At 48.7% G+C, this 12281-nt stretch overlaps 1 protein-coding gene across 2 annotated transcripts in view; it reads left to right on the top strand.

Moving 5' to 3' along the window:
* Positions 1–12281, top strand: part of CPNE5 (copine 5) — a 96850-nt gene that overhangs the window by 34039 nt on the left and 50530 nt on the right. For both annotated transcript variants that reach the window (XM_037519611.2, XM_054698750.1), the window contains exons 4-6: positions 8796–8899; positions 10239–10278; positions 10467–10543. In XM_037519611.2, coding sequence (XP_037375508.2) covers positions 8796–8899; positions 10239–10278; positions 10467–10543 — 221 coding nt within the window. The remainder of the gene's footprint in view (positions 1–8795; positions 8900–10238; positions 10279–10466; positions 10544–12281) is intronic.

The following is a 12281-nucleotide window of genomic DNA, read 5'->3' as shown; positions in this document are numbered from 1 at the left end:
GTTGGCGCTGCATCTTGGGAGATGTCCAGGAGTGAGCACCATTGCTGCCCCCAGCAGATGGGTTATGGGAGGAAGAAGGAGGGGCCCAGATTTGAGAAATATGGAAGCAACAGAGAGAGCCTCTTCCCAGGCTGACTTGCTCTGCATCTCCTAGCCAGCAAGTGGGTGTGTCAGGCCCCTCCTTGCCTCACTAAGCAGACTCCTTGTCCAAGGACTCCTCTTGCTTTCCATCTCCTGCCAGTGGCCAGAGTGAATTTTCTTCCCCACGGGTCTCTAAGCAAACCTTACGTATTCCTGTGCCTTTTTCCAGTGGAGACCTGGGCTGGAGCCTCTAGGAGCTGGAGCCTCTAGGGAGGGCAGGCTTGGATGTGAACTGAGTAGCTGGTTTGTAAGAGCGAAGGGCCAGCCTTGCATTTTCCCATCTGCCTTACACATATGTGGAAGCTGTCTGGAGAGAGACCCCTAAGAGTTGGGGCTTCCAGAGCAAAAAGCACAGGGCATTCCTTTAGACGGAGGACTGAGACCATAGGCAGGTGGACAGCAGAAACTGTTACTGGTTAGGGCTGGGAACAACCTAGAGACAAAGCTGAGTTCAAGGTTGAAGCTTGGGGTGTTGATGCTTCTTAGGTGTCTGAGCCAGGGTTTGAGATTTAGAAAGAACCAGAAGGTGGAATCACTACAAAGCATGTTTATGTCTAAGTCTGTTACATAAATCAAACCATTTAAGCCTCTAACAACCCTATACCCCAATGATAAGTGGCCATTCCCATTCTACAGAAGATGGAACAGAAGCACAAAGAGATGAAGGGACTTATCCAAGGGCACACAGCCGATTTGAACCCAGAAAGCCTGGCCTCATACTGTTCAACTACCTATTTTGCTTTACTGCTTTATGTGTGAAACCCTAAGATCTGCCCTCTGAATTGGTGGTGTTCAAATTTTCTGAAGACAGATTTCCCTCGGAGAAGCTGATCAAAAGCATGGCTTCATTCTTCAGAAAACACAGGCGTGGACACACAGACATTTGCCTTCAGTTTCAGGAGGTCCCTCACAGCTCGTTTCATGCCTCACATCCTGACTCTCACCTACTAGATGTCCTCCCTCCCTGGCCCTCACTCTGGCCCTTGTGTGGATGGGCTCAGATGGTCACTTTCTCCAAAGTGGAGGAGGCTGGGTGCCCTGGTCCTGGACAGTCCTCCCTGAGGCCCTGAGGTGGGACTGTGCTGAGACCCCTTATCCCAGGGGACTGTCACGGGACCTTGGGTATCCAGGCATGGGCGGGAGTCATGAATTTTATTGGTGACATGGATATTACAGTATCTGAGCAGAACGGGGTACCAGTGTTCAACTGACTTGGAAATTGCAAGTGTGTCTCCGTGTTTGAGGGAGAACACAGATCAGTCAGGATCCCAGCAGGAGAGAGAATTGTACCGAGTTGTTTTAACTGAAGAGATTAGATGGACTTCTTTGAAAGGTGTGAGTGAGATTGAGGAAACCCACGTGGGACAGAGTAGCACCCAGGGCTAAACAACTGCAGGGAGCTGTCCCTTCCCCAGACTTAGAGGGGCCGCGGGAAGAGAGGGTGCTACTAGTTGTGAGAGAGGGGCAGAATGCGATTTTGGGGGCAAGTAGCCTTCCCAGAATAAGACACTGATGCTGGGCCAGAGTGGGAAGAGACGTCCCAGCTCTTTCTCCTCCCATCTCCCATCTTCCAGTACCTCCTGTTGGCCAAACCCTGTTCTAATCCCCGGGCACTAGCACTAACACAATGGGGTTGAAAGGGGAACAATCTGAGGAGCTGTCGGGGCAGCAGCGGGAGACCCTCCAGCAGCCTTCAAATCAGTTCAGGCCTAATTGCCAGCACCATGACTGCCTCTTCCCCTCCCCAGTCTTGACAGAGGCTCACCTTCCTGGCCTTGTAGTTTGTGGTGAGGCAGGAAGACCTCATTGCCTGACCTGGGTTCCTATGCCAGTCCTGTCTGACCCTTGTCCCAGGACAGTTTGTCAGGATAACTGCCCTCCTGCCCCTATAAATCCCAATTTCTGTGTGTAGCAGAGCCCCTGGGAGCCACTTAATTTAGTCCTCAAAGAAGTTTCAAGTCTACTTCCCCTTTGAGGGTCTCTCTGGAACTGATGATATGTAATTAATGCAGCTTAATTGATATTCTTGGGGCTTAGTCATCGAGGCTTCAGGAACCCTCGGGAGCATCTTTTGTGGCCTGTCAGGAGCTTTTCCCACTGTGTTTTGTTGCCAGGGATAAGAAGAGAGCTTTTCAGAGGGTAAATATCCTAATTTCCAGGCTTCTTTCTCAATAGCACTTTTTTTCCTCTCCTGTGGACGGCTGTCCCAGGCCCTGGGATCAGGGCCCCCCGCCCGCTCACTCCCTGGTTGTTCAGCCTCTTCCCCAGTTTCACACCATAGCCTACCCAGACCACACCTGCCCATCGACCCAGCAACCCTGTAGGGTTCTCTGGTCGGTGGCCCATGCACCAGACTGTGAACCACAGGGGCCTCCTCCCATCCAGAGTCAGGCATGGATAAAGCTGTTCAGAATGGGCTGAAGGAGGGACTGGCATTCCAGGGAGCTGGAGGAGTGTTCAGGACAGGCCTGATCGTGGTTGGGTGGTGAGGAGTTAACCCACCCTCGCCTTTGTCCCCCAGCAGGATTTTCTGTAGCAGTCAGCCAAGCCCTCCGGTGCCTCCCAGGGCTTGGCACTAATATCTCATCCCTCCACGTCCCTTCCGGTTGAAAACGCTGTGATGCTACGTAAAACGAAATAAGACTAAATTGATTTTTTTTTTAAAATATAAGCTCAGTCGTGTTCCTATTACCATGAATAGGGGTGTAAATTGGGCTTGACGGGAACTGGGTGGCTTCTTGGATTTTTTAAATTGAAAATTTCACATTGTTTTCCTTTTGTTATTAGTGCAAGTAATGAAGGCTATAAAACATCTTTAGTGAGTCCCTGATTGTAGATTTTGCAGTTGTTCGTGATGTGATTGTGTTAATTACCTCTGAGAGCTGGTAATTCATCACCGCCCAGCTTGGCTCTCTAACCCCCTTTCCTGCTCTAGGAGTTATTCTGGGGGCCTTTGGAGTCCCCTCCGTGCTCTGTTTCCAGGGGAACTCCATCCCTTCTCCCAGCAAGACCCAATCTCTAGGGAATTCCCCACTATTGAAGCTTCAAGTGCCATTTTGAAAGTGGTGCTGTCATCTCCCCTAATGGGTGCTTCCTCAGAGTGTCTGGCAGAAAGGGGGGGAGGGGACCACCCTGGGAATACTTGCTCCTTCTGCCAGATGGATTTTTTTTGTGTGTGTTTGGGACCCTCGCCGGCAGCTGGGGAATGAACCGGCTCTGCAGAGGCTCTGGGTAGCCTCGCAGCCTAGCGCTCAACCGCTGCACCACCAGGGGAGGCCCCAGATGGATTTTTTAGGTGTTTGAAGGAGTGAATAGTGCTCTGGGGAGGAAATGTTCCCTTCCTTAAGGGAGGATTCTCTGGAATTTGGATGTTTACCTGAAATATTTAACAAAGTCATTAAGAGAAAATTTTCTTTTGTCTGAAGACAGGAGGTATTAAGAATTAGAGGGCCTCCCAGGTGGCGCAGCGGTAGAGCGCTGGGTTGCGAAGCTGCCCGCGGCCTCTGTGGCGCTGGTTCGATCCCCGGCTGCTCCCCGGCCACCAGAGGAGGGTCCCACATGGCGCGCAGACCTCTCCTGCCGCCCGCTGCTCCCCTCAGCAGTGTACTTTGGTCCTTCTGCCTGCTCTGCTCCCCACTCTGGCTCTGGTGAATTCTTTCACCCTCCTGCGCTTCTGACTGTACCCAGTGCATGTATAAACAAAACAAACAAACAAACAAATAAATAAATAAAAAAAAACATGCCTCTATTAAAAAAAAAAAAAATCTTAAAAAAAAAAAAAAAAAAGAATTAGAGCAGGATGGGCCTCCCTGGTGGCACAAGGGGTTGGAATGCAACCTATGAAGGGATCCACAGCCACTGCAGCAGGAGTTCGATCCCCAGCCAGGGCAGTGACCCACATGGCGCAGCAGACCTCTCCTGTCTCGCCCGCTGCTCTCCTCAGCAGTGTATTTCAGTCAATCCGCCTGTTCTGTTCCCCACTCTGTCTCTGGTGAATCCTCTTAATCCCCACACCTCTGGCCTGTACCCCAGTTCTTGTATGCATAAACAAATAAATGTTTTAAAAAAAAGAATTAGAGAGGATAGGAAAGGAAAATGCAGGAAATTTTTTGGAACAAGTGTTATACATTATAAGATTTTTACATTATAAGATTTTTAGGCTCTCCAGTCTTGTTCAACTTGATGTCTGCCCCACTGCCTTGCACACAGCGGGCTTCTATAAATGTTTATGAAGTAAACCTCATCTTTCTTTGATTTTCATGATGCTTGAGGATTCTTTGCAGATATTTGAAATACAAATGTAATAGATGTTAGAAAAGAGAGGCGCCAAGAGTATCAGACTGAAGCAGGTTTTATGGAAAGTTCTTGAAGTGATGACTCTCTGCAGGCCAAGAGTCGCACCCCAAAATGGGAGCATGGGTCTTTATAGGGTTAAGCTACTGCCGGAATTTTTGGTGTACATGAGGGGTTCTCTTCTGTCAGAGGGGCTCTGCATCAATTCTGCTGAAGTTGTTTACTGTTGTCAGCTTTATCTCTGATTCTGCTTATCTCATGTTCCCTGGTGCCTAGTTTTATGAAGGGCCAGTGTGCTCTCTTTAATCGGGTTTGGAGTTAGGCTTACCTGAGTTTAGATCTCAGCTCTGCCTACCTGTGTGACTTTGGGCAAATTGCTCAACCTCTCTGATTGTAAAATGGGTAATAATTAATAATTCACAGGGTTTTTGTGAGAATCAAATGAGATAACTTAATGATACACTTGACCTATTGAGCATTCAGTAGGAGCTAAGTAAATACTGGTTTTCTTCCTGTGTCCTTCCTGCTCATTTATCTTAACTCCAGCTATACCACAGAGTCACCTAGCGAACTTTAAAAAAACACACACTTGTTCAGGCCTGCCCATTGAGATTCAGATTTAATTGACCTGCTGTGGGGTAGAGCATGGGTATTTTTCAAAAGTTCTTGTTGAAAAACACATTTTTAAAAGGTAAAACCTTGACTCAAATATAAAATGAAATATAAATATATTTCCAGAATGAAATATAAAATAGAAATAGAAATATAAAATGAAAACCTGGCTAAGACATATTTAACTATTTAAGTGAGGAGACCAGGGATTCAAACAACACATACAAAGAGGCAATCAAGAATGCTGAACTGAATTTACAAATAGATATAAGATTGGTCAGTATCCCAGAATTACAACGAAATAATCAATTGCATTTCACTGAGCAAAATTATCTTCATTTCTGTGGATAAGGATCATTTGTATTACTCTGTGCTTTTTGCAATTTACATAGCAGTAAAGTAACTCAAAGATAAAATGGAAGGTGCAAGCCTCTATGAAGTCTGTTCTGTGGATTAGTATGATAAACAGGACACTCAGTAGTCCTTGTTTTTATACACATTAATATCGTTCCTGCTGCCATAGTGATTCTAGCGTGGAGCCAGGCTGAGGAGCCCACCGCAGACCTTGCAGGCAGCTCTGTTAGCGCTGGTGTCAGGCTGCGTTGCTGTTTCCCACCTATGATCAGGAAGTCCTTTGGTACAGAGTTCATGTTTTGTTTATGTTTGTAGCTCAGCACACAGCACACAGCCAGACCTTCATTAAGTGCTTAAAAACCATCTGTTGAATTTGTCAAGGAATTTAATCGGGTAGAAATTCTAAGAAATAAATGGGATAAGTAGTATTATTCTCCCTCTTCTGATGAAGAAAGTGAGGCTTTGAAAGACTCTGATCGAGACATACAATTAACTTGTGATGAAATTGGGGCTCAGACCCACTCATTAATTTCCTCATTCAGTCTTGCTTCATTCAACAACTCCTGAGGACCTACTGTGCTCTTATCACTGGGAGCAGTAAGCTTCTACCATTCTGGCTGTCAGGACTTACATGGCATGTGGCCTGACTCAGACAGCACGAGGCAGAAGACATGGCTTGTACTTTGAAGTCAGTGATTATTAGCTGTGTGACCCGGGACAAATCACTTAGCTGGTCTGTGCATATCTAAAAGATGGGGCAGCCTACCATGAAAAGAGTAAGTGAGGAAATACAGTGCAAACATTTTTTTTAAAGATTTATTTTATTTATTTATGCATACAAGAACTGGGATGTAGGCCAGAGGTACAGGGGATGAGAGGACTCACCAGAGACAGAGTGTGGAACAGAATAGGCAGACTGACTGAAATACACTGCTAAGGGGAGCAGCGGGTGAGACAGGAGAGGTCTGCTGTGCCATGTGGGTCAGCTCCCTGGCCGGGGATCGAACTCATGTTGTAGTGGCTGTTGATAGCTTCATAGTGCTGAGGCCTAACCCCTTGTGCCACCAGGGAGGTCCCAATGCAAAATTTTTAACACATTTCTCAGTGCTATCATCATCCTCACGGATGTGAGCCTGTGACTCTGTTAAACCCTTTGTTGACTCTTGGGCTTTGAAGATGAGGAGAATTTGGCTCCTCCTGCTGCTGAGAAGCTCAGGCTGATGGGGACCTCTATCAGGGATGTGACAGAGCACAGGGGAGGGGTGGGCAGTTAGAGCCACATCTTTAAGGAGTGGGCCCACATGGGGGACCCACTAAGAGGCTGCTGCAGTGATTGAGGTGACAACACAATGAGGCCTGGCCTAGCAGAGGGGAGAGATTTTGCTGATGGAATTGACAGGAATGACAGTTGATGTGATGAGGAGGTGGTGGCAAGAAGGTGCCAAATTTAGTGATCCTCCAATAAGGGGACACTCAGGATTAAATCCTGATAACCCAGATCTTGCCCACCCCTGGTGAGAAGGGCCCATGTGCTGGAATCTTTTGGGCTACAGGCACTCATCAAGGAGGACCAGCTCCCAGAATTTTTCTGTTTTGGTGACTACTGCCAAAGTTGAAAAAAGCATGTGTATATGTTAAGGTAGGTGAAATACCTGTTTAAAATATTGATTGTAAACCTGCCTGTCTTTTAAAGATTTATTTATTTATGCATACAAGACCTGGGGTACAGGCCAGAGGAGTGGGGGTGAGAAGATTCACCAGAGACAGAGTCGGGAGCAGAACAGGCAGACTGACTGAAATACACTGCTGAGGGGAGCAGCGGGTAAGACTGGAGAGGTCTGCTGCGCCATGTGGGTAGCTCCCTGGCTGGCCGCTACAGATAGCTTCACAGTGCTGTGCTTAACCCCTTGAGCCACCAGGGAGGCCCCTGTCTTATTTACTTTAGGGACTGCTGTGCCCTGCCTCCATGGAGAAAGCGGTCCAGAGCTTTTAGGCTTTATCTTTTAGTCCCATGGTCTTTTTTGAAACAAATTCTCACCAGAAATGTCCAGTATATTGAATAGATGTAAAAGCGCTGCTTTGGGGGAACTGATAGTCTGGATTCATGCCCACCTGCCCTCCTCCATGGCACAGGAAGACCCTGAGGAGCTTAGAGCCCTGGGCACCAGCCCAGTGGCTCTCAAAAGGAGGCCTCCATACCGGCAGAGTCAGCATCACCTGAAATTTTGGAAATGCAGATCCCCAGGCCTCGCCCTCAGCCTACTGAATCGGACTCTCTGGGAGGGAGGCCTATAGTCTGTGTTTAAACAAAAGCTTCAAGTGATGTTGCTGCCTAGAAACAGGGAGTGACTTAAATCATTTGGGGAGTTTAATGGAATTGAGTGTCTAATGTGTGCAAAATATGGGGGATACCAAGAAAGTTAATCCCAGTTTTAGTTATCTAGTAGTTGGGTAACAAATTAGCCTAGAATGTAGCCGCTTAAACAACAAGTTTATGAATCTGGGTGCAGCTTTGTGGGGTCTTCTACCTGTGGGGCCCTCACAAGTCTGTAATCCGAGTGTTGGCAGAACCTCAATCTCAGGGGTAAACCGGGCAGGATTATGTCTCAGTTCACTCACTGGTTCCTGGCTGGCTCTTGCCCAGGACTGCCTTCCCTCCTTGCCACACAGATCTCTCCCTAAGGCCAATTACTATGTGGCAGATGCTTCATCAAAGTGAGCAAGTGAGAGAAAGCAAGAGGGGGTGCCCAAGATGAAGTCATAGTCATTTATAACATAATCTTGGAAGTGACTCGTGCTCTATTCTATCCATTAAAAAGGAGTCACTAGGTCTAGCACACATTCAAGGGGAGGGGACTACACCCAGACATGCACCAGGAGATGGGATCTTTAAAGGTCCCATACCCCATCTCTGCCTTTGTGTTTAATTGGAATATTAAATAAGTAGACACCTAATTATGTATCAGTCATTAGGGTGGGGACAAGTTCAATGGCTGTTTAGACAGAAGTAAAACTGGTTGGAGGAGTCAGGAAGGCTTCCTGGAGGAGGTGGCATTAATAAAGGTCCTCTAAGGAATGGAGAACATCCACTGGCTGAGAAGGGTTGGCCAAGTGGAGGACATAGCACAAGCAAAGGTGGTGAGGTGAAGAAATGAAGGGTCTACTCATATGTCCAGGTGTCAAAACCATCCAACATAGAGACTGGGAGAACAGAGCTCACGCTGAAGATGGCAGCCATATCCCAGACAGTTCCCCTTGTTAGGTGGAGGTGCCCTCACCTTGACCCAGGAGCGACATGGCCTCCATGACCACCAGGGGCAGAGCTGAGGGGTTCCGAGCCCAGTGCTCTCCCCACCCCTGGTTGGCCCTGAGGTCCACACCGTCTCCTCTTGCAGTTTGGACGCACCGAAGTCATCGACAACACGCTCAACCCAGACTTCGTGCGCAAGTTCATCGTGGATTATTTCTTTGAGGAGAAGCAGAACCTCCGATTTGACCTGTAAGTGGAAGGGGCCGCTGAGGATGGACCTGGGGGAGAAACTGCTGCCGGCAGGTTGACAGCACCATGGAAGGGGGCGTGATATTAGAGGGTGTCCAGGGTTGGTCTGGGATAACGGTGACAATTGACTGAAATCCAGCCCCACTTTTATCGGGAGTTGGTAAGGAGGTGGGAGGTAGAAAAAAGCAACCCCATAATATGCTTCCTTTAAATTGAGAGGGCATTGAGCAAGATGCTTGGGAGTAGGGGTAAGACTGCGGAAAGATCTTGGAGGCAACACTACCACTACCCCCTGCCCCCACCAAACCCTTTCTCCCAGAGGTCTCAGTGACCTCTCCCTCTGTTAAAGCTTGAATGGGGGGAGCACCCTGTCCAGCCTTCCTCCCAGTGGTAACCAGGCTAATGGGGCCTAAGGTGACTGCCTGTTCATCACAAAGATACAGAGTGCCCCTCTCCGAAGGCTAAAGGTGGGGGCAGAATTCAGCCCGGTGAATAGATGGGGGAGTTTGTCCTTTTTTACAGGCTGTGAGGTGGTTAGAAAGGACTATTTCCCAGAGATTTGTAGACGGAGTGGGAAAGATGGGGGAGGGGGGTGGGTTGGGGCCTGTGGGAACAAAGGAAAAAACACAGTGGAAGGAAATGACTGTGGAGGGAGTGATGTCTGACCTGAGCCGGGAATACGCAATGCAGTCCATTGTGGTGACATTTAAGAGAGAGAAGTGCTCAGGGTGGCAGCAGTTGGAAAAATGACAGCCTCTCAGCAGGGGCTGCCTGGGCCTACAGGGGCTGTTCTGCTGCAGAGCTGACCAGGATGGTGGGGATGGGGGATGCCAGGGAAGGGCTCCAGGCAACAGGGGTGTCGAGTGTGGCTGGCTGAGGTGAAGATGTTAATGCCTCCCTCCTTTTTGGGTGACCAGCCCCAAAGACAGTCTGGGCAGGACTGGGCAAGGTGACACACCAAGGAATGCGGAGCTCCAAGAGCCTCTGAGCCTTAACCGGGAAGATGGGCTAACAGGGAGTGAGGGGCAAAATGGCTCAGCCACCTGTGGACCAGTGAGGGTGGCAGACCAAATTAATTTTATTTTTTTCAATTTTTAATGAATGATGTCCACAGATCTTAAGAGTTCACCCCGTGGATGCATTTTATGTCTGTTTACATCCATGTAACCACCATCTAGATCAAAAGGCGGGACAAGTCCAGCACCCACATGGCTCCCTTTCATGCCTCTCAGTCATTATTCCCAGAAAGATCCAATGTGTTGGAGCCTGTTTTAGGGGGAGCCAAGCAGGGTTGGGCAGGATGCCCCGCCTGCCTTCACTGTCTCTCTGTTCCCTGCAGGTACGATGTTGACTCAAAGAGCCCTGATTTATCGAAACACGTGAGTTCTGCCAGTGACTGCGCTGCGATTCTGAAGGTCTTTTAAATGCCACTCGGGGCCGGCCCAGAGCTTCACTGTGACAGTGTGTCTGAGGCTGGGTGCGGTGTCCAGAGCTTGTGCACTGGCAGGGGTGGGTGGTAGGGGAGACTATGAGCAGGGGGGGTGAACCTGGCATTTTGTGTATACAGGATTTCCTGGGCCAGGCCTTCTGCACCCTTGGAGAGATTGTGGGGTCCCCCGGAAGCCGGCTGGAGAAGCCCCTCACGTAAGTGTAGAGGGGAGTGGCCCTATCTGGGGGACTTCCTCAGTGATGGGCTACCTTCCCACCCACCCCTGCTGAGGGTTGGTTTCTGGGTAGGGGCAAAGCAGGCAGTTAAGCAGGAGGTATGATGAGGATCCAGAGATCCAAAGACCATGTCCTGTAGCTTTAAAACTAGTTATCTTTTTTCCCCAAATTTTGTTTATTGAGGTAAAATAACAGGCTTACATCTTTGTACCTACTCTGGAGGCTATAGGTTCAAACCTCTACAAATGTGTACATCATACCCTGCCCACCACCTTATCCCAGTGGTCCTCCACCACGCTCCACTGGGCCCCTCCCTCTGCACCTCACCTCACCCCCCAGCTGTCTCAGATTTGCAGTGAGACATTTTTAGAGTGTATTATTGCAAACCCAGTTATCTTGAAGGAATCCACACTTGGTTATTAGAGCCCTAGGATGATCCTGAAATACTGTTTAGTCCCTTCCCACCCTGCACCTCTTGCCTTGCATAGGGGAAGAAATCTGAAGGCTAGAGAGGGTAAATGACTTGCCCAAGGTCACACAGCTAGATCGTGTGAGAACTAAGCTTTAATACAGGATTCTGCTCACGTGGCACATTCCTTGGGTCCACACATTGTGATAATGATGAGACCTTCCTAACCTCATCCTGTCCCTGACAGTCTGCACTGCCAGCCTTATTAAGTGCTTTTGGTGGACAGCTGTTACTCTGAGCAACTTGTGGAGGAAGATTCCTGAGCCTTCTCACGGTGGAGGCTGAGAGCGGCTTCAGCTTGAGAGCCAGAGCTGGCCTGGTGTGGGGTGACTTCTCATCCCTATATCTCAACCCCCTGCTCATATCTGTTCACCTTGGATGCTTTCCCCTCACTGTCATCCATAACTACAGAATCAATAAACCACATATCATCAATAAGAACAGAATGTGTTAGTGTGTGTGATGGTGGGAGTGGGGGTGGTGAATCTCTCTCTCTGACTCTTGTCCCCAGTAACTGGTAATTTCAGGAGACAGAAAAAGGCCTCCCTGTTTCTGAAGGTGGTCTCCTCCTTGGAGTTCACTAAAAACAATAGCTGTCATTGATTGAGAATAGGGAACAAACCCAGGTTTGGGGGAGGAGGTCTGAAGCATAGAAAATTTAGGGCCTCTTTTTTTTAAAAAAGATTTTTTTTATTTATTCGTACAAGAGCTGGGGTACAGGCCAGAGATGCGGGGGGTGAGAAGATTCATCAGAGACAGAGTGGGGAACAGAACAGGCAGATTGACCGAAGTACACTGCTGAGGGGAGCAGCGGGCGAGGCAGGAGAGGTCTGCTATGCCGTGTGGGTTGCTCCCTGGTTGGCCGGGGCTCCAACTCGTGCTGCAGAGGCTGTGGACAGCTTCATAGTGTGGTGCTTAACCCCTTGTGCCACCAGGGAGGCCCAATTTAGGGCCTCTTAAAAAAGGAGAATGAAAATTTCACATTCAAATTAGCTAGGCCCCCTCCTTGGACATATCTCAAACAATTTCTATTTATAATTTTATTCCTGGGGGTTGGGAGCATTGGCTCCCTTTGCCTGTTGAAGGGTTCACTGCCTGCTAAATCCTGTGTACCCCTTAACGTATATCTCCCCCTCCCTCTGCACCCCATGGCTTTACCTGGATTGATGTTGGATGTGCCTCAGGAATGAGTGTATCTGCCTCTCTCAGCTCCTAACCTCCAAGGTTAAACATCCATGAGCCAGTTGG

This window comes from Talpa occidentalis, unplaced genomic scaffold, assembly GCF_014898055.3.
Source record: "Talpa occidentalis isolate TD23 unplaced genomic scaffold, MPIMG_talOcc4v2.1 talOcc4.2, whole genome shotgun sequence".
Classification (NCBI taxonomy): Eukaryota; Metazoa; Chordata; class Mammalia; order Eulipotyphla; family Talpidae; genus Talpa; species Talpa occidentalis.
The sequence above is the reverse complement of the archived record's forward strand: the minus strand, read 5'-3'. Positions and strand labels throughout refer to the sequence as shown.